The sequence below is a fragment of the Trypanosoma brucei genome, chromosome 9 (assembly GCF_000210295.1).
Source record: "Trypanosoma brucei gambiense DAL972 chromosome 9, complete sequence".
In the NCBI taxonomy this organism is placed as follows: Eukaryota; Euglenozoa; class Kinetoplastea; order Trypanosomatida; family Trypanosomatidae; genus Trypanosoma; species Trypanosoma brucei.
The window spans coordinates 646,657-671,361 of NC_026742.1; the positions used below are offsets into that span (position 1 = coordinate 646,657).

The 24,705-nt window shown below is 47.3% G+C and overlaps 8 protein-coding genes across 8 annotated transcripts; 7 read left to right on the forward strand and 1 right to left on the reverse strand.

Moving 5' to 3' along the window:
- Nucleotides 1–13: 13 nt before the first annotated feature.
- Nucleotides 14–3,010, forward strand: TbgDal_IX2900 (hypothetical protein, conserved; the record flags this gene model as incomplete). Its single annotated transcript, XM_011778183.1, has 1 exon — nt 14–3,010. One exon carries the CDS (start codon nt 14–16, stop codon nt 3,008–3,010), a length of 2,997 nt encoding a protein of 998 aa, XP_011776485.1.
- A 20-nt stretch (nt 3,011–3,030) lies between these two features.
- TbgDal_IX2910 (hypothetical protein, unlikely) lies at nt 3,031–3,348 on the reverse strand (the record flags this gene model as incomplete). The annotated part of the gene is made up of 1 exon (XM_011778184.1): nt 3,031–3,348. One exon carries the CDS (start codon nt 3,346–3,348, stop codon nt 3,031–3,033), a length of 318 nt encoding a protein of 105 aa, XP_011776486.1.
- Nucleotides 3,349–4,328: 980 nt separating this feature from the next.
- TbgDal_IX2920 (T. brucei spp.-specific protein) lies at nt 4,329–4,916 on the forward strand (the record flags this gene model as incomplete). The annotated part of the gene is made up of 1 exon (XM_011778185.1): nt 4,329–4,916. One exon carries the CDS (start codon nt 4,329–4,331, stop codon nt 4,914–4,916), a length of 588 nt encoding a protein of 195 aa, XP_011776487.1.
- Nucleotides 4,917–5,630: 714 nt separating this feature from the next.
- On the forward strand, nt 5,631–7,655 carry TbgDal_IX2930 (cation transporter, putative; the record flags this gene model as incomplete). Its single annotated transcript, XM_011778186.1, has 1 exon — nt 5,631–7,655. One exon carries the CDS (start codon nt 5,631–5,633, stop codon nt 7,653–7,655), a length of 2,025 nt encoding a protein of 674 aa, XP_011776488.1.
- A 1,248-nt stretch (nt 7,656–8,903) lies between these two features.
- On the forward strand, nt 8,904–12,932 carry TbgDal_IX2940 (cysteine peptidase, Clan CA, family C19,putative; the record flags this gene model as incomplete). Its single annotated transcript, XM_011778187.1, has 1 exon — nt 8,904–12,932. The coding sequence occupies one exon, from the start codon at nt 8,904–8,906 to the stop codon at nt 12,930–12,932; it is 4,029 nt and encodes a 1,342-aa protein (XP_011776489.1).
- A 910-nt stretch (nt 12,933–13,842) lies between these two features.
- TbgDal_IX2950 (conserved hypothetical protein, unlikely) lies at nt 13,843–14,289 on the forward strand (the record flags this gene model as incomplete). The annotated part of the gene is made up of 1 exon (XM_011778188.1): nt 13,843–14,289. One exon carries the CDS (start codon nt 13,843–13,845, stop codon nt 14,287–14,289), a length of 447 nt encoding a protein of 148 aa, XP_011776490.1.
- Nucleotides 14,290–15,594: 1,305 nt separating this feature from the next.
- On the forward strand, nt 15,595–19,260 carry TbgDal_IX2960 (DNA topoisomerase II, putative; the record flags this gene model as incomplete). The annotated part of the gene is made up of 1 exon (XM_011778189.1): nt 15,595–19,260. The coding sequence occupies one exon, from the start codon at nt 15,595–15,597 to the stop codon at nt 19,258–19,260; it is 3,666 nt and encodes a 1,221-aa protein (XP_011776491.1).
- A 1,041-nt stretch (nt 19,261–20,301) lies between these two features.
- Nucleotides 20,302–24,342, forward strand: TbgDal_IX2970 (hypothetical protein, conserved; the record flags this gene model as incomplete). Its single annotated transcript, XM_011778190.1, has 1 exon — nt 20,302–24,342. One exon carries the CDS (start codon nt 20,302–20,304, stop codon nt 24,340–24,342), a length of 4,041 nt encoding a protein of 1,346 aa, XP_011776492.1.
- Between the last annotated feature and the right edge of the window lie 363 nt (nt 24,343–24,705).

Below are 24,705 nucleotides of genomic sequence, written 5' to 3' on the forward strand. Positions count from 1 at the left end.
CATTGCTTTGTAAATGGACTCACCTGAAGCATGCCGGGTGCAACGATTCCGGCGCACATCTTCCTCCCGGGACAGTTTTAACATTCCCACCTACGTACGTACTGTGCCCTCTGCCCTTGTAGAGGCTCTCACCGCCCCGCGGGAGAAGTTCGAGCGCTACCACAGATCCTCCCTTACTGATGGAAGTAAAGGACCCCGAGAAACGTCTCAGAAAGTCAACCAAGGCACACAGACAAACCCCATTGCGTCTGATTCGAAGGCCACGCAGTTTAGTGGTTCGATTTCGGATTGTGAAGCGGTTGCCCCTTTAGGTAGCAAAGCGGTGACCGCACCCCCACGTGACGCCACGACGCCGGAGGGAGAGGAAGTGCCAATGCGAACAACGGAGTCCAGTGCTAAACCTTCAACAAACATCACTGAAGAGCGAAGTGAAGTAGAAGAGGCCAAAACTAATGACAACATCACGAGATGTATTCCGTATGACCCAGAGGGCACGGTGCTCGCCATGCAGCGACTCCGGGATGTCAAACACCGTTGCCCTGCAAAAATTGCGAACTGCCTACAGAAGATCAACAAAGAAATCGCAGAGAAACTGACCAACGCAGGGGAAGCATTGTCTGCCTCTCCCTCCACGTCTTTATCATCGGTTACTGTCTCTGGACCTGACGGACGCCAACGAACTGGACCCCCCGCACCTCTCGCTGCGCTTCCTGAGCCGTGGGAGGATCGTTTGGATGCTCCCATCGCGGTGTCCAATACGTTAGGAAGAAAGCGCGGTCTCTTTGGTGACGTAGAGCGGAAGGAACTTCACCATCACGTGATTTCTATCCTCAATCGCGTAGCCGGAGACGCGACTAAGTATCGTGAGGTGAAGAATGAATTGTTACGGCTGCCAATACCCGAGGCAAGCGATGAAATGCTGAAGAACATTGTTAATGTCTTCTTCATGAAGGCTGTAAGAGAGCAGCATTTCGCGAACCTCTACGCCGACCTTGTAGTGGAGTTGTGCAAGGTACCAGAGGGTCAACGGATTGTAGGCAACAAGTCGCAGAGCCTTGAATTTCGTATGCGACAGCAGCTCCTTTCTCGATGCCAGGAAGAGTTTCAGCGCTTAGAGGAGAAAAACATAGAGACTGCTAACCAAGGTGGAGAGGACCGCAATACACAGAGTGCGGATGAGAGTTTTAAGGAGCGTAGGGACCGTGCATGCGGTATTGTGGCGTTCGTTGGCCAGCTTTTCTTGCGTCACATTGTTACGGAGAAGGTAATCATGCAAATTTTAACCACAACAACTGCGGGACACTATGGAAGAGAAGGACTCGTTATGCCGCCCCCATACACACCATCGGAGGGACAGATGGATGAGTTAGTTAAACTTCTAGGTATTGTCGACTCGGCGTTCTTTGCCACGCCCCTTGGTTCTTCTATGCTAGTAGTGTTTACCGATATCATGGTGCATTGGTCGCAGCATCACCCTGTACTGCGTATTAGACTGCTCCTGCTTTCCGTTGTTGAACGGCTCCAAAAAAAAATAGGCGAGCAAAACGCTGCGGCGCAACAGCAGCGCCAACAACAACAACAACAACCGCCGGGTCAGACACGCCAGTCTGCGTTTGAGGGCAAACGCCCACCAAATTCTGTTGGCGATTCGCAGCGACCCGTTAGTCCCTCCAGTGGAGGTAACTCCCCGCTCAGTGTTTCGGGTGTTCCGGCAGCGGTTTCAGTAGCTGGCGTGGAGGTCGCGGCAAGGCCAATCCAACCACCCCCTGCTGCCCGCAATAGTTTAATCCCCGCCCCGCGCAGTGCGGCGTCGCGCCAGAGTAGCATTGTGGTTACGACCCCGCTTACTTCTACCGTGAGTACCTCCTTCGCAGTTAAGCAAGTGGCTACAACGGAAACTGTGGCAACTTACATGCATAACGTTACGCGGTGTGACTGCACCGTTGATATGGTCGTTGACGAAATCGCCAACGCATTTGAGAACGTCATAAGTGTTGTTGTTGTGTGGACGGAGCGCTGTCTGACGGTTGTGAAGACGGCAAAGCAACGAGTTCTGTTTGGCCCTTTTCTTTGTTCCGTAGAGCGGCAGTGCGGGGGAACGTTGAAAGAGAAACTCCGCCAGGTGGCCATGGATGCTTTTCGTAATGCAGTTCGGCAGAAGCTGTACGAGGATTTAGCAATCTTCAAGTATTGGACAGAGATGATCTGCAGTGATACAGCGCGAGAGGTGCTGGACGAAACCCTACTAAATGAGGGTCTAGACTGTGTAATGTCATTTGATCGATCGGCCGTGAGGATATATTTGCGCGACGTAGCCATGCAATTGCAGCAGCGGTCATCTGGCCCACAGCGCGAACCAAGCCTCGAGAAGAATGATTTCATTCGATATCGTCCATTGCAGGTTATTCACGCAAATACCGCGGAGTCTGGAGTTGAGCCAATACTGGCCTTAATTGACTATCCTGATGTGCGAAAACAATCCATCGAGATTGACTTATATTGCACAATAGTGACTGACAATCCACCCAAGAATGTCCTATTTGACTCCTTGGCGAGTTCTCCGTGTTTGGAGTCTCCATTAGCTGCTGCAGAGGTTTTCAGTGCCCTGTTGCATGCGTGGCTTAAGAGTGGCTTCGCGAATTCCATTCAAGATCATGTTGACATATGTTTACTTGCCGTCAACAACCGAGATCGGGCTACGCGTGAGATCCTTTTGCTGATGGAACTCTATTCTGTGCTGAAGAATGTTGTTCCACCTTCGACGAGGTCGATTGAAATGGGAGAGATTGCGTTGAAGGTGTTGAAAAAAGGACTTGTCACGGAGGAAACGAGGGTGCGCGCTTACAACTATTTGGAGCCACTAGAAAGAAATCCGCATCACTTTATTGGTATACCACCCGGTTCTATCGCACGTTCCGAATTTGAAAGCAGCAAGCCGGGTATCAGCACACTTAAGGAGAGGAAATCTCACTCAGGCAATGGTTCTTCGGGCGCTGTGAGGCGGGTTTAGGCGTTGGGACGTTAGACAGTCTAATGACACTGTTTGTGTGATTTGTTTGTATTTGTTTGTGAAGGAATAAGGTGATAAAAAGAGAGGAAAAAGAAAGAGCCACACGGAGACGCTTTTGTCTTCTCTTCTCTTCTCTTGCCTTTGCTTTTTTTTTTTTTAAGGTAGAGAAATGGTTGTGCTGCAGAGAAGGAGATAAAGGGACGGAAGAATTGGAGATATGGGATAAAAGAAGAAACACACGCAAAAAAGGAATGAGGAAGGGGGGGAGGAGAGGGGGTTAACAGGTCACTCGTTATAATAACGTACCGCTTGGTTTCTTTTGGGGAAGCACATGCCATAATTTCTCTTTCTCACTTTTTTTTTTTTCGTATATATATATATATATAACTTGTGTGTCTTTTCGTCGTTAGTTGCGTATCGGGGTGCATGTAGGGGAAGTGCAGATGTGGAGTGCCACTCTTTTTTGCCGCTCGCGATACGTGGCGTTAGACTGAAAGTGATATTTTTTGCGGCATCTCTGTGTACGCTTACTCATCTGCGCTTGAAACTGCATAATCCCACGAGTGACGAAAAGAGAGAGACGGATAAAAGGAATGAATGAATGAATGAAAAAAAAACACTGAAAATACGAATAGAAGAAGAGAGGTTGAAGAGATTTTGTCATGTTATCTTTGTTGCGTATTAGTGGCAGCTTATTTCCTTTGTGGTGGCAACAGGTTTCAATTTTTTCCTTTTTTTTTCATTTCATCACTTACCGTTTTTTATTTATTTTAATTTGTTAACGGTCTGTCGCTGCTGCGTGTTTTCGATAGCTATGAGTTGTTACTGATCCTCCTTCCACCTCCAGAAAAAGGAACAAAATAAGGTAAACAAAACGACCACCGGAGGGGAATTGGGAAGTAAAAGCAGAGAAAAGAGAAAATAAATTTAGGGGCTGATTGATGGAGTGTTCGAGAGGTTTCGTGGCGGAATAAATTAACGTGAACAACAACTTCATCGTGAAAAGCAAAGCAAAAGGAAGAAGGCAAAACAAAACAGAATGGGGAAAAGAAGGGCAAAACTTTTTTATTTGTATACATTTGCGCTTGTGTTTGTGTCTGTTTGAGGGTGCGTACAAGAGGAAAATGATATTAATAATATTTAAAATCTTAACGAAGGGGCCGACGTGACGGCAGAGTTCTCCCAGGGGACAAACGTAAGCTCACACACACGCACATCAAATACACATACACATACATATGCATGGCGGGGGAAGAAAGCAAAAACAACAGCAAATAAACACATAAATTAGAAGGAGAGATTTTATTCAAAGGAAAATATGATGGAAACGGACGCAGTCCTTCCACCGCAGGAGGAGGAACTTCAAGTCTTGTTTTTCTTTTTATTCTTTCTGTTCTGTTTGTCGGCCCCGTTTCCGCGTTATTTTTGTTTGTTATTTTTGCGTTTTTTTTTTGTGAACCAACAACGAAAGACTCTGAAATGTATTTTTGGAGCCATTTTACCGTTGTCGCATTACGTGTGTGTTCTTTTTTTTAAAAAAATGATTAGCTTACCCGAATGTCGACTTTCCTTTGCTTGTTCAGCCCTTTTACCTTCCGTTTCCTTCAACAAAAAGAGAGGAAGAAAAGTTAAACTGTTTCTTGTTTACTGTGTTGACGTATATATATATATTTGCCCTCTTTTCGTTAGTCCCTTCTTTTTTTCCTTTTATTGTCTTTCTGTCTCTTTGCGCCCATTTTTTTTAAATTCTTCTGCTGTTAGTTTCCCCCTTTCCTTTCCCTTAACTTTTCTTTTATCTTCATTCCTCACTCTCCGCTGTGTCTTTGGGATGTGTTGCGAATTGAGTAGATGGAGAGGGTGCGATCAAAATGTATGTGTTTGTGCGTATACGGAGATGTTGTGGTAAACCGTAGTTGTGAGGTAACTGTTATCACAAGCGTTGTTAATTTTGCCGGGGCATTGTAACAATCACGACGAATGATTTCCATCGTTTGATTGGATGAATCTATATGTGCGTCATTACGAACCCTCCCCTTTTCGCTTCTTCTAAAATATCTGAAATATATATATATACATAAATGTTTATTCATACGCGAACGTGCGCGTCTTTGTTTGCTTTATCAGGGTCACGCCCTCGGTATCCTGTGCTATCTTTTTTTCTCATGTTATGAACCAGACGGTGAAGGTTAATTGCGTTTCTTTCCTCACTTTTTCCTATTGCATTTCAATGGGTCGCGTAGTAGTGTCAACCGGGCATTTACATATTTAAGTACACATATCTACGTAGGCCTGACTCTTTCTTTCTTTGGAGAGTTCGCGCTACTGCAAAGATACAGTTGCGGGACCGCTGCCGGTTTTAGCTGCTTTTACCGTCAAAGCTTGTCCTAATTGTCACAGCTTCCCTCGTAAGTGGATCGAGCTTTGTGTACGTGAACTTAAGATTCTTCGGAACATTCTCTCACAAAGTAGTTCACAGGTTAGGAGGGAAGAAAAGGGGTTTTGAATTGGCGCTGCAACGGCGTAGTGACTCGTAGCGCTGCACGACCACTTGTAGCTTGCAAGCTACACTTTTACTTATTATTATTATTAAATACGCTCCTTTTGCCGCCTAAGGTACTAAATGAGTGGATCGTTGAACGTGGAGCAGGGGCCGCGTGAAGCGTCACCGGGATCGGCGACACTGTTGGATTCACCGGCGGCAACAGGAATGAGTACCCGCCACGCAGAGCAAGTGGTTCAGAGTATCAAAGTCTTGTATGAGCTTCATAAAAGCGGTGCCCTTTCACTCGAGGAATTCAACGCAGCAAAACAGCAAATCCTGTTTCCACCTCATTCGTTACTATCGGTGTCGGGACGGTCAAGTGAGGTAGGGCATGCAGAATACGTGAGAAGTAGGCACATCAAAAAAAGGGAAAACCGCGGTAGCAAACGCGGTTCAAGTCACTGGAGCAGCACGAGCAGCAGCAGTAGCAGTATCAGCACAGTTAGTAACTTTATGGTCGCACCCCGCCCGAGAGTGTGGTTGCCCCTCGTTGATGAAGGATCTGGCGATGGTGTAAATCATGACGCCGTAATGAAAGAGGAGTTAGATGAGGGATTCCTCTCTGGACCCGTGGATAAGGCGGGATACTACTCGCTTCGGTCAAGAACTCTATCCCAGGACCGGGGAAGACCCTGTGCGCCGCCGAGCAGCAACGGCCATGGGAGCAACCTAAAGCGTTATGGTACATTTAGGCCCCCATGGCCCGTCGTGATTGGTGACACCAGCATCCCCAAAGAATCTGTTCGGGCACCGATGCTCCCCGTCAATCAAGTGTTTGTGGAATACTTCAACTGCCGCGGCGAGCGGGGTCAAACGTTTAGCAGCGTGGAACTCAAGGAACATCAGTTGCGTCCACCCCTCTTTCTTCATAAGCGGTTTGCTACAGGGCAGCGTGAGAGGGTACCGGAGGCGCTAAGTACTTTGGCCCATACGCAGGAACTGGTTCCGTCTGAGTCTGCAGTTTTGCATGAAGAATATCCAGCAGCAGAGCCGCCGGGTGCCCCTTCCGTATCGGGGAACTCCAGTTTAGAGTTGTGCCTTAACTGGTATTGGGTAGATATGGTGGGTCGTGACCCCTCGGAGGTAATGTACAAAAATGCTCTCCGTCATTTGACGAAGCAGTTTGATATTGCAGAATCTTTTCTACTGGACCGCGAGCACCCTCTGGTGTTACCGCAGATTTGCAGTTCCCCTGAGGATCCCTCGCAGTTCCTAATTTGCCTCCGTGTTGCCACAGCTAAAATTGCGCTCGATGATGACAGTGTAAAGGAACTTACGAACCGCTGGATTCTCGTGGTAGATCTGAAGCGAAAGGTTGTCATCACCATCCACCGCATGGATAGTTCGTATATTGCCAACATGCGCTATCACTGGAAATCATTGATGGAACGAAGTGACATATCGTTCGAAGAGTTTCTTGTGAGGATCATGCATGACGCGGTCTGTACATACACCAGCCATCTAATTGCCCACTCCGATATTCTCGAGAAGTGTGAGGCAAAGCTCTTTGTTTCCAGTCGCAGGGGGACAAATAATGTTCCGGGTACCGAGTACAGCGCTAGCAAGCAGCATGCTGAAGGGAGGATCTTCTCACTTTTTGTCGATGGTTCCTCATCACCGTTTCTCTTGAAGTTGATGGATACAAAAAATAAAGAGCCGATGGATAAGGGGCTCATGAACATTTTCCTTTATCATTTACATCGTCGTGCGAGTGTTCACCACCGTGTACTTAATATGACGAGGGTAGTGCTTTCCGAGAGCTTCACAAAACTTGGACTTTGCAGTAAGGAATATGCGGATGAGATGTGTGTACACTGCATAGAGCTGATCGACCGCGCGCTAGAAATTTGCGATGATGCCAAAACTCTCCTCGACATGCATATTTCTTTGCAATCGTTTCGAACGAACGAACTAATGGCGCTTCTAACGAAATTTTCGGCCTTCTTCACACCTAGTTCTTTCCTTGCCGCAGTGTATGGTATGAATTTTCCCCACATACCTGAGTTGCAATGGGCATGGGGCTATCCATGCTATTGGTTGGCATGTATTGTGGCTTGTGTCCTCATATATCTTTACATGTACCGACGAGGACTTCTGGAGTAGATACCATGATTCTGTTGCCCGCGTCAACACCAAAAGAAAAGAAAGAAAGAAAAAAAAAAGAAGATCCAACTTGAAGGAGGCGATACCTCATTTCTTCTTTCACTCTTTTACCGTTTATGATTTTTTTTTTGTTACTTTTGGGAATCATGTAATTTCGCATTACGTGTTGTTGTTTTTTTTTTAAAATAAAAAAAGGGGGGTTCGTTCCACAGTGTGTGTTTGTGTGTGGATGGGCAGGAACGAAGTTTTTTAATTTAAAAAAAAAGCATATTTGTGTGCATCTGCGTGGCTGTTTGCATCTGTGCTTATATTTGGTCGCAATACCGATAGCAACACGAAGATATATATATATATATATATATTTGGAGGGCTGATGAGGAAGTTTGACGCCAAGTCATATGTGTGAAGTCCGTTATACTTTGATTTGTTTCACATATTCCTCTCCCTTCAATCTCTTCGTAAGCGTTAATGCGCCTTCTTTGTTCATACTGCTGCTTACCACGTGGTCCCGAAATGTCACCGCCACCCTTATCACTATTCGAACTACCGTGCTCAGCAAAACTAAAAATAAGTGGTCGAATGAACATAACTTTCTTCTGTTGTCTTTTCTCCTTTACCTTCTCTGTGTCATATCAATATATATATATATATATCTCCTGTTCTTGTTTTTATTAGTGACCGTCCCCCACTGCTAGTGTCAGTTGTATACATATATAAACATATATATATATATATATATATATATATATACATATATATACTTAGGCTCGTTAGTTATATTTTACCTTAATTGCCGTTGTGGTTGTTCCAAACATTTTGTTTCTATTTGGAGGCAAAGAAAACACAAATACGCACACGAGCACCCAAATATATTACATAAAAGGGGAAAGACGTTGACAGCGAAGAAGAGAGGGAGTGTGTAAAATATATAGTGGAGAGAGGTTGGTAACAAAAAAAATTGTAAAGAAATTCGCGTCTGTTTCTTTTTTTTTTTTGCAAGGGAGACCGTCGAAAGGAAGATAAGGATTTTTTTTTGTGTGTGAGTGTGTCGTTGGTGTGCGTGAAGCTGAGGAAGGTAAAAAAAAAAAAGTTCGTACCGTGTTACCGTAATTGCTTTACTTTTTTTTGTTTCTTTTCGCGATTTTTGTCAGTAAGTTTGTTGTTGCATATACGTATATACTTGTATAACGTAACCTCGCGCCTGTATATTACCTACAAGTGCACGTGCGTTGAACTTAACACAGTGCCATGAATCAGAACAATTTATCTTGCGAGGACAGTGATGTTTCCACTAATCCTGGAAACGCCTCACCAGGTTCTGGGGATGATAGCGGAACATCTTCTGAGGGACATCCGTCATGTGTGGATAATTCCGTGTCGCCGTCGGTATCTTCTCTGTTATCGCAAGCGGAAAAGAGCGCCACTGATTCAGTTCATGCAGAGGAGGAGCACTTGGAAAAAGAAACGGAGTTGAGACAAGGGATGAAACAGGGAGGGTTTGTAAAGAGCGCTGGACGCGGAAGCAAGGATCCGCTCGCGCTTGAGCAAGCAGTGGCACCCGCGATACCGGTGCCATTTGTTGGTCTTATAAATGAGGGTTGTACATGTTACTTGAACTCTCTTCTTCAAATGTTGTTTCACTTATGCTACTTCCGAAACGCTGTTTATCTCACACCAACGGACGCTAATGATGAGAGTTGCTCGATACCTCGTGCGCTGCAATCAGTTTTCCATGAGATGGAGGTACGCCGTACCCCAGTGCATACAAAAAAGCTGACAGCCGCCTTCGACTGGACTGAGAGCGAGCTTTACTCTCAGCATGACATTCAAGAAATGGCCACGCTGCTTCGTGACAATCTTGAGGAGCGAATGAAGGGATCTGTAAGTGAGGGCGCGATCAACCGGATGTTTGAGGGTTATGGCGAGCAAGTTGTTGCAACACTCGACAAGAGCTTTTGTTCACGCAGCCGGGACACCTTTTACGATATCCACCTTCCCCTCGAGGGGCATACCAACCTCATGGATAGTTTACGCTCGCTCACAGCGAAGGACATGCTTGTTGGGGACAACAAGTATCGCGTTGAGGAACCTGGGAGGGAGCCACAATATAAGGACGCACAGAAAAGTTATGAATTCCGTCGCTTTCCACCTGTTATTTGGTTTCATTTAAAACGGTTCGAAATGGATCTCACATCACCTATACTGGAGACGAAGAAGGTGAACAGTTACTTGGAGTTTCCCGTGGAGTTGTCCCTCGAGGAATTGGAACACGAGACGCCCTCAAATTGGGGGGAATACGCTACTCAAGTATTTGCTGGGGATATGGGTGATGAAAAGAAAATGATGGGAGATGATGGGGGTGAGAAGAGGAAGAGGAGAAAAGGAGATAATGAAGCAGCAACGGCTATTGCACGGCCCTTCAGTAGGGATACACCAGCCGTATATGATCTGCAGGGAGTTATTGTGCACAAGGGTTCTGTCCGTAGCGGTCACTACTACTGCTACATAAGGGAATGGGATGCCACTGAGAAGAGGTTTACGCGTTGGTTGGAATTTGATGATGAGAGGGTGACAGTTGTCAGCCAGGAGGTTGCGGTCAATGACAACTTCGGCGTGCCTGCTCCAACAGAGGGAAGGCCACTCTGGCACATGCCTACTAATAATGCTTATATGCTTTCATATGTAAGACGTGCCGATTGTCAGAGGATGTTTGAACGGCCGAAGAATAACATTGTTCCTCAGTGTGTAAGGGATCAACTTCGGGAGGAAATCCAGGAGGAGAAACGACGTGAGGAGGAGGCAAACATGCGTCGCAGAAAGTTGGTGCTATACGTCCTCACGGATGAAATAATCAGTGAGCATGTCAAGCGAGTACAACGTGAGACCTTTCCATCAGATCCTCGGATTTGGGAGGAAGTTTGTTTCCGTGTCGAAGTAGAAAAAACTACTCCGCTTCAAATGGTGTATGTTTCTGTCGCTGAGTGCGTACCGAACGTTAAAAAGAGGTTCAGGTTTGACGATTTCCGACTCTGGCTCTCTCCGTGGACAAGCCACATCCACGTTGCGGTGCCGTTGCAACTGACCGAATCAACTAAGAATTGCTCACTCACTGAATACCTCAACTATAGGAACGATGACAAATCACCACTGATGCACTTCCTTGTGTACCTACAACGACGGACAACACTTCCGCAACTTTATGTACCGAATACCGCTTCATTGTTTGTTAATCAACGACTTGGGGCTGAGGCGGTGGCTGCGTGCAACGGATGCGCCATTGTCCTCCCCAAACCAACTCCCATCAGCAGTATTACGTTCTACACAATTTACTTTTCTGATTATGCGGCGCCATGCAACGTGCATATTTGCCTGTACGCTGCTGATGATCAAAAAACTCCTTGTGAAAGCAAAACATGTACACTCAGCCGGGACCTATGCATGTTTGACGTGAACTCCACGGGGCAAAAAATCGCATTAATCCGGTGCGCTGTGAGAGGTTCGCTAGCGTGGGTCTATTTATTAGCAAAGGAAAGACCCTCAATGTCGTCGTTACGGGTGACATATGGGTCTGAAGGGGAGGGGATCGAAGAAACTAACATTTCGTCTCTCCCCCGTATTGACAGGTGTGCTGTTTTGGTCTTTCTCAAATATTTCAACCCCGTCACCCGCCACGTTGCCTACGCAGGATCGGCGATGATTCCACTGCACGCAACAGTTGCCGATTGTGGGCGAGTGTTGCTACGTCTTTTGGGTGAGGACCCTGACTTAGTTGATACTCTTCGAATATATGAGGAAAGCCAGTGCCAAAATGTACTACTCGATAATGAGAAGACTCTCCAGAACTCTGGTATCATAGTTGGTAGTGTACTGATTGCGCAACAACGCAATTCGCGTGTGCACTCATATACTGATGTAAACGACTATCTGCTTAGTCTGCCAAACTTTATCCATGTGAAGGCCACCCATTCCGTCTTTGAGGAGCGCTACATGTTTTCGGAAGAAGACTTGGGTTATGAGGCTGATAATGTTGAAGGAAGTGATGATTGCGTTGTACCAGCAAGGCCGGCCGTCGTGGAGGCGTCAATTCCCATGTCCGATGCGGACAGTGAGGTTCGCGGACAGACGACGTTCTACCCACCAAGGAACTTTCACGTCATCAAAGCATATATGCTTACATTAGATAGCCAGTTGAAGTACGATGAGGTCTGTGAAGCAATTGGTACTGCAAGCGGACATGACCCAGCTTTCATTCGGTTGTACAAAGGTACTTGCGGTGGCAATCCCAACTGTGGGGAGATATTAACGCCAGAGGTGGACCCTGCACCCAGCGATATGGTCCTTTCAGGGTTATTGTGGGGTAACCGTGTGGATGTCATCTTTTTTGAGGTACTGCGCGAGCCACGACGCGTGGTGGAGTGTCGCCCGCGCCTCGTAGTGACGGTACGGGGTCGGAAGAATGAGGCAATATACAAGGAGAAGCTTGTGGTTCCACAGGGTACCACAGTTGGTGATGTGGTAGAACAGGCAGTTCGGCGATGTGCGATAACTGTTGAGCGCACATTTTGTTCTGACGGGGGAGCAGGGGCCGCCTTGGATGCTGGCGGTAGTGTCAACAGATGCAGCAGAAGCAGAAGCAATAACAGTGAGGTGATGAGTTCACAGGTTATCACTCCTTTTGTCATTGCCCCTCATTACCTTGCGCTTGTCGTCGACCCCCGCGAGCGTCTAATCAACTGCATCATCGAAGTGCCCGTTATGGAAGACGGCACGTGTGACTGTAATTGTTTTATCGATGACTTGGTTTCACAAGCGGTGGCTGCATACGGAACCGCCGGTCTCTGTGCCCCAATGGAGCCACTAACAATTTTTGTTGTGCCTGCTCCGCCGCTGCAGAAGGATCAGTTCCGGATTGCTTGCTGTCATGGTGAAGTATTTGCTGACCGGGATGACAGTCTCCCACTAATGTTTGGGCAGCCTTTTGTTGTTACGGCAGATTACCACGCAACTGTAGAGACACTGCGGGATATCCTCCTCGAGTACACGGGTGTTCCCGCTAATGAAGTTGTGCCTTTACAACGTGGTGTTGTTGTCATAGCCACAAGGCGAAGCGTTTTCCTTCCTTGGAGCGAATGTTTCTTTGAATTTGTGAGGCGGGAAGAGAGAAAAAGGGGTCCATTCACTCCGTCACTGCTGCTAAACCACCGTCGGCCGAGAGAAAAACCGGGATCGCGGTACGTGGCGCAGGCTGCTCCGGCGTTACGTATTTCAAGAAGGTGAAGGAAAGGCAAAAAACAAAAAAAGCCATCAGAGTCCTTGGTTCCATGAACTACTTCTTTGAAGTCCCTTCACCGAAGCGCCTAATCAGTGGGAATAATATAATGTGTACGTGTATATGTATGAATGTATGTGTGTTGGGGGTGGGGTGGGGTAACAGTGGGGAAAAAAAAGAATAAGAAGAGGAGGAGGAAGCGTGTGAGAACATTTGATTATTTGGGGTATACGCACCTGGGATATGTCCCCATTACTGCTGAACACTTACATGAAGACACCCGTACAGACGTGAATATATAATATGCATGTATGAACTCCGTCATCAGGGATACAGAATTTCTTTTTCTTTCCTACTTTTACATTGTTAGTCTTCCGGTGTTTTTTTTTCCCCTTTCCTGTTTGTGCTATTTTTCTGCCGTGCATTTTTTTTTGTATTTGTGTGGCAGTGGTGAAGCAGTCGCGTTTCTTTTGATGTTTGCCCACATCTTTTGCTCTGCCTCACAAAGGGCAAGTTTGTTTGTTTCTTTCTCTGTCTGTTCGTGAATAAAATTGTTATTATTACCAATGAACTGTTTGGCTCACGGCAAAAGAGAGGAGGGGGGAAATGCATATTTTGTCCACCTGCACTACAGCCATAGGTGAGGGAAAACAGCGGCATTGAGATCGGAGAAGGAATGGATAGTTGAATTTTGAGTTTACTTTACTTTACTTTTCTTTTTGTTTAGTTTTGCGTGCTTTTGTGCCTTCGCCAAGTAATGATGATTACTTGGACGTTTTGGCTCTTCCGTATTGCTGTTCATTATCTCTGCGTTTAAATGTTGACTTGTGATGGACAATTAGCATTTGTGCAGAGGGTGAATGCATCAACGATGAAGGAAAGAAAGAAAAAGAAGAGGAGAAAAGAAAATGGGAGACAATGTTGCCCATTTTTTTTTTTTTAAGGCCCTTCTTTCGCGTTGTTTTGTTTTTTGTTGTTGTATTGGCCCCCTCTTTGTGTGGCTCAGTGGCGCTTTTTAGGTGTGCTTACGCCTGTGTCTTTTCGTGTCTGCATGTGTATGTGTATGTGTATGTGTATGTGTGTGCGTGTGTGTTGTGTTTTTTTTTACTTTTCCTCCTAATTCTTCTCTTACTTCTTTTTCTTTTTTTTTTTGTCTCAGCGGGAAACTCAAAGAGCAACATTCCCGCCACCTTTCATCATTATTATTATTATTGTTATTTATTTATTTATTCCTTTTACCTTCTCTTTTCTATTTGGTCCTCCTTCTCCTCTGCTGTGGGCTCCGTGGCCCATGCGTCAACACACAATAAGGTGCATGCGCACAGACGGTATACAGCTGCATATGCATACGTTCATTTATATTGATATTGATATATATATATATATATGCATGCCTTTATTTGGTGTGTAGATCTTTATGTTTGCAATTGAGCTCGGCTCCCTTCCGTTTCCATCCTTACGTAAATTTATCAGTATTGTTATTATTATGTTGTCGTTATTATCATTACTTTTTCCTTTGCTCTTTTTTTTTCGTTTTTTCTTTACTTCCTTTTCTCCTCTCTCTCACACAAATGATTTTCTTTCTGCGTTTCAACTCCTACCATTTGCGAAGGAGTTGGCGCTGGATTCCGTTGCATTGAGGAGTGAAAGAATACGGGGGGAAAAAAAGGAGAGGTTGAGGGAGGAGGAAAGGAAATAAAAGGAAAGAAAAGGGGGGAAGAAAAAGGAGCGGCGGTCCATGAAAGGTAAAGGAAAGAGATAAGGAAAAGGAGTAGGAGGAGTTCGGGGCAAGTGGTGTGGAAAAGAAAGAAATTGGTACTGGGAAGGTACTAAAAGAAAAGGGAAGAGTGAAAAGAAGGAAGGGAGAGGAGAAAGAAGGAAGGGGGAAAAAAACAAGAAAGGAACGAGGTTGGAGGGTTCCAAAGAAGGGAGATAACGTGTTTCAGAAGAAGTTGAGTTATACCCCCTTGGAGTGAGTTAAAGTGAGTGGGAGTGTTTCGTGACACGACGGTGACATCATTATGTGCATGGTAGTTATCGTCGCTTACTGCTGTTATTGTGTCCAGCATGTGGACTGTTTATCGAGTTTTTTTTTTGGGGGGGCGGTGATAAATCCCCTCATCAATTTAACAGTTTTCCTTAACATGCTGAATGCTTGGTTGCTCGTAGGTTCAACTATCACGGCCTTTGATACCTGATGTTTTTATTTGTCGTTCGTTCTATGTGCCTTTCCTCTCTTTCTTTTTTTTTTGATTCTATTCTCTCTCTCTCATATGCTTCGCTTTTTATTGCCCACTGCGACCCCTCTATGCTTCTATTTTTACATTTACTCTACCAAAAAGAAGCTGAGGGCAACACAGAGAAAGGAACAAGCGATATAAAGTCCTCAGATCAACTGGTTGTGCGAGCGCCTGTCAGGTACTGTTGCCAGCAGTAGGTGAGAGCCCACCGCTCTGAGTGCCACAAGCGGGTCGCGTTAATTTTGTTTTACGCTCAAGTAACCACTGTCTTTTTCTTTTTGGCTTTTACCCGTACTGCTTTGCATTCAGGACGGTGGTAAGCGCGAAGGGAGTTCTTCAATTCTTCTTTACGCTACGCAGCTTGTAGGGGAGGACTTGTGTGCATATCGTTGTTGTTATTATTATTATTTAGTTTGACTCCTTATACACAATGGCGGAGGCACACAAGTATAAGAAGCTCACACCTATTGAGCATGTACTCACACGACCAGAGATGTACATTGGTAGTCTCGACACAACGGCAACCCCCATGTTTATATACGATGAACAGAAGGGTCACATGGTGTGGGAGACGGTGAAACTGAATCACGGTTTGCTGAAAATCGTGGATGAAATTCTGCTAAATGCATCTGATAACATCTCCAACAGAAGTGCGCGCATGACGTATATCCGCGTGACCATCACGGACACGGGTGAGATTACTATAGAGAACGACGGTGCTGGGATCCCCATCGTACGCAGTCGGGAGCATAAATTATATATACCAGAGATGGTATTCGGTCACCTACTTACCAGCTCTAATTATGATGACGATAACCAAAATGCAGTTGCTGGTCGCCACGGTTACGGTGCAAAGCTAACCAACATTCTTTCCCTGAGCTTTTCCGTCTGCTGCCGCACAAATGGGAGGGAGTTTCACATGAGTTGGCAGGATCACATGAGGAAGGCAACGGCTCCACGCGTTTCAAACGTCGGCACAAAAGAGAAAAATGTCACGCGTGTGAAGTTTCTCCCCGACTACGAGCGATTTGGCATGAAGGAGAAGAAAATTTCAAACGACATGAAGCGTGTGCTCTACAAGCGCATTATGGACCTTTCCGCAATGTTTCCGAATATTCAAATAACCCTGAACGGCTCATCCTTTGGCTTCAAGTCCTTTAAGGACTATGCGACTCTGTACAGTGCCATGACCCCAAAGGGAGAGAAACCACCGCCACCATACGTATACGAGAGTAAAAGCGGTTGCGTTGCCTTCATTCCTTCAGTAGTCCCCGGGGTGCGGCGGATGTTTGGTGTGGTCAACGGTGTGGTAACGTATAATGGCGGTACGCATTGCAATGCTGCGCAGGATATATTGACCGGCTGCCTCGATGGCGTGGAACGGGAATTAAAGAAGGAGAACAAAGTGATGGACACTAATCGAGTGCTTCGTCACTTCACTATTCTAGTTTTCCTCGTGCAGGTGCAGCCAAAGTTTGATTCTCAGAATAAAGCTCGACTTGTTTCTACCCCCACGATGCCCCGTGTTCCTCGGCAAGATGTGATGAAATATCTTCTGCGCATGCCTTTTCTCGAGGCTCATGTGAGTACTATTACGGGGCAGTTAGCGCAGGAACTAAATAAGGAGATCGGCACCGGACGCCGTATGAGTAGCAAAACCCTCCTGACCTCCATAACGAAACTGGTAGATGCAACTTCTACACGCCGTGACCCAAAACATACCCGCACGTTAATTGTTACTGAGGGTGACTCCGCAAAGGCTCTCGCGCAGAACTCTTTATCGAGTGACCAAAAGCGATATACAGGCGTATTTCCGCTTCGGGGTAAGCTGCTAAACGTGCGTAACAAGAATCTTAAGCGACTGAGGAACTGCAAGGAGTTGCAGGAACTGTTTTGTGCCCTGGGGCTTGAGCTAGATAAAGATTACACCGACGCCGATGAATTACGGTACCAACGCATACTTATCATGACAGATCAGGACGCAGATGGCTCACACATTAAGGGTTTGGTTATCAACGCGTTCGAGTCTTTGTGGCCCTCGTTGCTGGTACGCAATCCTGGGTTCATCTCTATATTCTCCACACCCATCGTAAAGGCACGACTGCGCGACAAGTCGGTGGTATCCTTCTTCAGCATGAAGGAGTTTCACAAGTGGCAGCGCTCAAATGCAAATACACCATACACATGTAAGTACTATAAGGGTCTCGGTACTTCTACCACTGCTGAGGGAAAAGAGTACTTCAAGGATATGGAGAAACACACAATGCGCTTACTCGTGGACCGCTCCGATCATAAGCTTCTTGACAATGTTTTCGACTCACAGGAGGTAGAATGGCGAAAGGACTGGATGACCAAGGCGAATGCTTTTACCGGCGAGGTAGATATTGATCGTAGCAAGAAAATGCTAACGGTCACAGATTTTGTGCATAAGGAGATGGTTCATTTCGCCCTTGTTGGTAATGCCCGTGCGCTTGCGCACTCTGTAGACGGGCTTAAGCCTTCTCAGCGAAAGATTATTTGGGCTCTTATGCGGCGGTCCGGTAATGAGGCGGCGAAGGTGGCACAACTATCAGGTTACATATCAGAAGCTTCCGCTTTTCATCATGGTGAGACTTCATTGCAGGAGACGATGATTAAGATGGCGCAGAGCTTCACTGGTGGTAACAACGTCAACCTTCTCGTCCCTGAGGGTCAGTTCGGTTCTCGTCAGCAACTCGGTAATGATCATGCGGCGCCCCGTTACATTTTCACAAAGCTTTCAAAAGTAGCCCGCTTGCTTTTCCCTAGTGAAGATGACCCATTGCTAGACTACATTGTGGAAGAGGGTCAGCAGGTGGAGCCGAACCATTACGTTCCAATCCTACCGCTGCTCCTCTGCAACGGAAGTGTGGGCATCGGTTTCGGTTTTGCGTCGAATATTCCACCATTCCACCCGTTGGACGTATCTGCAGCGGTACGAGCGATGATTAGCGGCGAAGCTGCCAAGTCGGTTGTCCGTCGACTTGTGCCGTGGGCTGTAGGCTTTCAGGGTGAGATACGTCGTGGCCCCGAAGGAGAGTTTATTGCTGTGGGAACGTATACTTACTGTAAGGGTGGTCGTGTGCATGTTACGGAGCTTCCTTGGACGTGTAGCGTTGAAGCATTCCGTGAGCACATTTCTTACCTCGCCACAAAGGATATTGTTAACCGCATTGCCGACTATTCCGGCGCCAATCACGTTGACATTGATGTGGAAGTTGCTCAGGGTGCGGTGAACACGTATGCTGAGTGCGAGTCGGAACTTGGCCTCACGCAACGTATTCACATCAACGGTACAGTCTTTTCACCGAATGGAACTCTTTCACCTCTGGAAAGTGACCTCACACCCGTCCTCCAGTGGCACTACGACCGCAGACTTGATTTATATAAAAAGAGGCGACAACGTAATTTGACGCTGTTGGAGCAGGAATTGGCCAGAGAGAAGTCGACACTCAAATTTGTGCAACACTTCCGTGCCGGCCACATTGACTTTGCGAATGCTACGGAGGCAACACTTGAAAAGGTGTGTTCAAAGTTAGGGTTAGTACGTGTAGATGACTCGTTCGACTACATTTTGCGTAAACCCATCACGTTCTATACCAAAACAAGTTTTGAAAATCTTCTCAAGAAGATCGCGGAGACGGAGCGGCGCATTGAAGCTCTCAAGAAGACAACCCCTGTGCAGTTGTGGTTGGGCGAACTTGATCAATTTGATCGCTTCTTTCAGGACCATGAGAAAAAGATGGTGGAGGCTATTTTGAAGGAAAGAAGGCAGCGATCACCCCCGAGCGACCTTCTCCCTGGTCTTCAACAGCCGCGTCTGGAGGTGGAGGAGGCAAAGGGTGGTAAAAAATTTGAGATGCGGGTTCAGGTGCGAAAGTACGTCCCTCCACCAACCAAGCGGGGAGCAGGGGGCCGTAGTGATGGTGACGGAGGCGCAACTGCGGCCGGTGCTGCTGCAGCCGTGGGGGGAAGAGGTGAAAAGAAGGGCCCGGGACGAGCCGGTGGGGTTCGACGTATGGTACTCGACGCCCTTGCGAAGCGTGTGACACGTTTGCTGCCGCGTCTGCTGTTCTAGTCGTTTCGAAAGTATATTCTTCTGGCTCAGCATTAAAGAAAAAAAATCAATGGTAAGATTTAACCATAGAGAGTTTCTCGCTATAAATCATAGAAACATGCAATAAAGAAAAAAATGAAAAAAAAACATTTTGGTGCAAAAAAAAAAAAGGGCAGTGATAGTTGTGGTGGTGGCAGAATGATGAAGAAACTGAACGGATGGGCGAGTGGGTGGGATGAAATAAATCGTGAGAATTAATACATAGAAAGAAAAAAGGCGGTTAGTGGCAGTGATGCTAATAATTTTCATAACCCATCCTCTCAGATTATTGGTGAGCGTTGTACCGATCGTTTCCCTCCCGTATTAAATTCCACATACTCTCTCTCTCTCGATTATTACACGAGCGTATCCGCACTCATGGACAACAGGTAGTGAGGGGGAGAAACATGACGAAGGGGGAAACTATAGACGTCCTTTTTTTTTTTTTCCTTTTTACTCGTCTTACTATTGGCATTTGTTTTTTGTTTTTGTGTTCCTAGTCGGCACGCGAACACACACTTGTACGCCCCTCCCCTTTCGTGCTCTACGTTGCGGGAAGCACGGAGAAGGCATATCTACGGGCGTTTGTTTGTTTTGTATTTATGTGTGTGGGTAATTTTGTGGCCGTTGAAGCAATGCAATACGCATGCGGAAAGGTCGCTAGGCGTCGTATGCCTTCACGCGGCACCTTCCTTTTTTCTCCTTGATATGTTCTACGTGCATGCGATGTGCTATTCTTTCAGATGCGTAATGTCTTCGACGATTCTCTGCTCGTCGTCACCATCGTCTGAAGTTGTTTTTCTGTTCATCCTCTGCTCTTTGTTGGAGAGCTTTTGCCAAAGAACGTTCCTTTCCACTTCCCCCTCTTTGCCCTGCTTGTCACGCGACTTGGTCTGTGTCGGTGGTGTTGCTTCCTGCGTGTTTGTGCGGGTGGGAGGCTCGGAAAACTAAGTTGGGAGGCGATTAAAGTAGCGTATCCTCTCAGCCTTGTGTGTGCATCGGCTGCACCTGTATCTATAGGGAATGGAGGCGATTTACTTTACTACTAAGCTGGATGAGGTACGCAGTTATTATGAATCTGATACGAAAAGCGATGACGACATCGTTTACGCTGTTTACAGTTTAGTGAACGATGCGCACACCGTGTCAAAAATGTTATTGTTAGAGTCGCGTTTCGAAGAACTCCGACGCTGTCTCAGTGTGTGTTGGGTTGCCCTTGGGGAAGAGCATGTGAAGGAAGATGGTCGTATTGTGTTGGGTAATCTCACTGGCGAGGACCGCAGGATGATCGACTTACTCCTGCAGCGTACTCTGCTTCTGGAACAACAGACTGAGGAAGTTATCCAGAAGAATAAGGCACAGAACATTATGAGCTATACGGCAGAGGTAATCCGCAGCCAGCTTGCCACATTGACAAAAGAAAGCGGGTTGAAGAGTGGAATTGGCACTGCTAACGGTGATAACAAGGAGAGAGGACAGGGTGAATCAAAACCTCCCGTAACCCCACCTAAAAGAGGTTCTGCCTTTGGAAGAAGCAAATTGATGAGGCGCTGGGGAGGAGAGAGGGCTACACCTCCGCTTGTGACGTACACTCGCTTTTCCAACGCTTCTTCTGGGCTGCCTTATGAAACCGTTTCATCTCTGACGGAGAGCGATGAAGGAGCGCAACCCGAAGGCAGTTCTTCCTTCTCTCACTATACTTTGAGAGACGTCTCGGCGACCGCGATTCACAGAGTCGGTAACGGAAGCTATTCATCTTCGGTGAGTGGTGGCGCCGATGTGCGGCTCGGTGCAGCAGTATGTGTCCCGAGTGAGAACTTTGTACCACCTGTGGACTCCTCTGAGCTTTTTGGACCCAATGCGTCGACCCTCGGCAGAGATCAGCGGGGAATTTGTAGCGGATTGGCCGAGGCATCAGCGGGCCCATCTCGGTCACCTTCAGAAAAGTCCTCCAGCTTTAGTTCGTATACCTCTGCCTTGTCGGACGTCTGGGCCGTGGACACGGGAAAGCGTATCGCTCGGACGGCAACGGCAATGAGGGTGGCAGTAGAAGAGCAGTACTTTCCTGCTGGGGTGGTTGAAGGTTTAGACAATGCAATACTTTCTGAGGTAAAACAGGATTCTGTGAAGGGGCCACCAGAGATCCCACCGCGCCTGTCGCATACTTTGACTTGCGGTGCCTTGGTGGGACAACAGGATCACACAAAACGGAAAAGTGATGCAGCGACGGATGATGGGCTAGTGGCTTTTGATGAGTCTGTGAGTGGGGATGCGCCCGCCGATCCTCTGCGAGAAACTATGGAAACAGCGGATCAGCATGTTGAAACTGTGCCGTGTCTCCCACCGATGCAAAATGATGTCTCTCCTGGGTCATCGCAGGGATCCGTGGAACTATGCAGCGGGCAGCGGAATGATACTCAGAGCACGAGTGGTTTTCTTCCCATGCTGACACTATGCCCGAAACTGTCTTCTGAAGCGAAAGCACATGTGGCCAAGGTGTGTAAGGAATACAAGGAAAAAATGATGGATGTTAATTTGTCCATGGAGGCCATGCGCCGTAAAACGGAGGAACAGAAACAGCTCTTAAATCCAAAGGATAAGTTTGTTCTCAAGGCAACAAACGAGTGGATGAGAATGCAAAAAACACCGACTACGTCGCCAGGGGCCGCTGTCGAACCCTCGGTCGCAGGGCAGTCGGACTTGCCCACACCCTCAAAGGGGCCCGCCGAAGTTGCGTATAAGCAAGCTTGTTTGTCCATTGGTCAAAGACTCCAGACCTCTCATACATGGAGAAAGAGGAGCAGCAGGATGCCAAGCTGCAGAACTGTCGAAAGCTTCGCAACTGATGAAAGTTTTTTCTCGCAAACAAACACTTTTGAATACCCCACCACTTCAAGTACATCTCATACCGGGGTTGGTCCGTTGAATGGTATACGGGGTTCCGCGGGTAAAGCGGCCACTGATGAGACCCGCGAAAACATCAGCCAAACAGATGGAGCGAAGGCCAGGTCATCGCCAACTCCGCGACGGAAGATTGCAGGGGTGAGGCTTACCGACGCACAGCATCAACTTAAGCGGCTGCGCTTGTTGAGTGACGAACCCTTTCCCGAGGTTCACCGCATGGTAATTGAGCGTGCGGAGAAGATCGTGGATTTGGAACAAGGTGGTCTCAGCATTGGACGGCTGCGCTCACATCCACGTAGTTCACACAGAGAGGGGCTGCCATCCAATACTGAGAATTTTCCAGGCCTCTCTTTATCATCGGTTCAGACAAACTCTCTAACAAGGTATGGGCACGTGTTATCTTCTTTACCATCGGGTAATATGCACCCTGGAACAGGGAGTAGTGAGCATCTTCCTTTGCTCTCGTGGATGAAACAAAATTGCGGCTCTCTTAGCGCAGCAGTGAGGAAAGATGTTTTGGGCATTAGGCCCTCAAGCGGCGCAAATTTGGTGACCGTCGTCCGCAGCACCGACGCCAAGGTCACAGCTGAGGACCTTCAACCCACCATTCTGTCATCCATTGACGATCTTCACCGGCGCCCTAACTGGACCGTTCTAAACACTGCCACCTTAAGTATGTTTGCCCCGCTCCACCTAGCAGTAGTGCGGATTCAATTAGTACTGCGTCAGTTCATTGCCAAGCGCGAACTGAACGACCGCAAGCGTGCGGTAGAAGACCACCTTGCGCGCTTGGTTGTACGTGATGAATGCGCCATCGCCATACAGCGATGGGGACGCTGGTTGATATCACTACAGTTTGTTGCGGTACTGCTGTATCGAAGCAAAACCTATGAGAAGCTATCAGAGCGATCCTTAAACTGCGAGGCGCCGAGTTTTACCGATGTGTCGTACGAACTCATAAGGCGGTTCTCCGTTACAGGAAATCTGACAACGGCGTTCTTCACACCAACCCCTGAGCCGAGAATCCGGAGTGGTAATCTCTCTAGAACGGGCAATCGCCGTGTAACAGTTGGCTGTCTCCCTTATTTCCCGCGCTCCACAGTGGGGCAAACCCCTTTTGGCCTTCCATCCTCTTCGTGCACAACTATGTGTCAGGCGAGCGTATCTTTGTCACGAGAATCCTCACCGGTGAGGAGACAGCGGGAGATTGATGCCTCTCGTGTAATTGTGAAGGCGTTCCGCAAGTGTAAACAAAGTAAGCTGCGTGTCTGGGAGCGGGAAATGGACAATTTTTTGCGTTTCGTCACTCGGAAAGCGAGCGCAGGTGAAACCTTCAAAGATTCCCGCTGCAAGTCGCAGCGCCAGACACAGAAGTATACTGGGGATGTTAAATGCTCGCCGCGGAGAGGTGGTCGGGCGGAAGACGCCACTCTCTTTCCAGTTTCGCCTGACCGCTTGTTGGGTGACACATACGCAGCTTGGGAGGCACGTGTCCGAAAAGCGAGGGAGGAGGGCAACTTCCTCACACCTCTCAACAGTGTGAAACTGTCCCAACTTTATTCCATCTATGAGCAGCGTCTGGAGGTTGAGGCATTGCGACGGCTGAGGGAGCTGGAGGCTCTCATAGAAGCTGAGGAAGAGCAGGTGAAGCGCGAGGAGCTAGAGCAATCATTGCAAGTGCTACAACCGTGCTTGCGGGGCTACCTCGCAAGGCGGCGTATTGCGTTCCGTTGGAAAGAACTTAAAAAGGGCAAACTTTTCTCGAATCGCCCAGCGCGACTCATCAACGTTTCTCGGAATAGAACCGCCGGTTTCCGTGGTCGTGCTGAAAGGGGAAGGACTGTCCCCTTGGAAGGAGAGTCTCTGGAGTTTGCATGTGAGGAGGAGCATCCCATTCCACCAAAAGTGGACAATTTTATACAGCAGTCCATTAATCGCCGCAACACATTGATGATCCCAATTACAGATGAGGGGCGTACAGCCCGATTGAGGTTGGTTATAATGATGCAGACGTGCTTGCGGCAGAAGGCAAGCCTTCTATGTGTTGCGGATCAGTATGTTACAGTTTGCGCCGTTGCAATACAGCGCTGGTGGCGCCTCATGACACTCTTGCGTAAGAGGTCCAGCGACAAAATACAAGGAGCAAATTGCGCGATTTAGATGCGTATGTTTTTGGTTGAGTTCGGAACAATGTTGTTTTGTATTTAGTCATGTAAACTATTATCTCAGTGTCATTACCGATACTTCTATGATTTGCTCGTGCAGTTCAGTTACATTTACGCTATCTCGATGCTGTTTTGTGTATGTGTGCAATCCTCAGAGTATTGTGGAGCTGTCACTTTCCCCCCTTTCACATTTGTATCTGCAGTTTGTTGTAATACTGTCATGGGTTGACTGCCCTTATTTACTTAACTTTCAATTTCACAATACTTCTGCGTAGGAGAGACCATTGTACATCTGCTGGCGCAGTGTAAACAAGGTCACCGTAGGAGGGATTAGGGGTTGAGGGCGGCGCTTCACCTA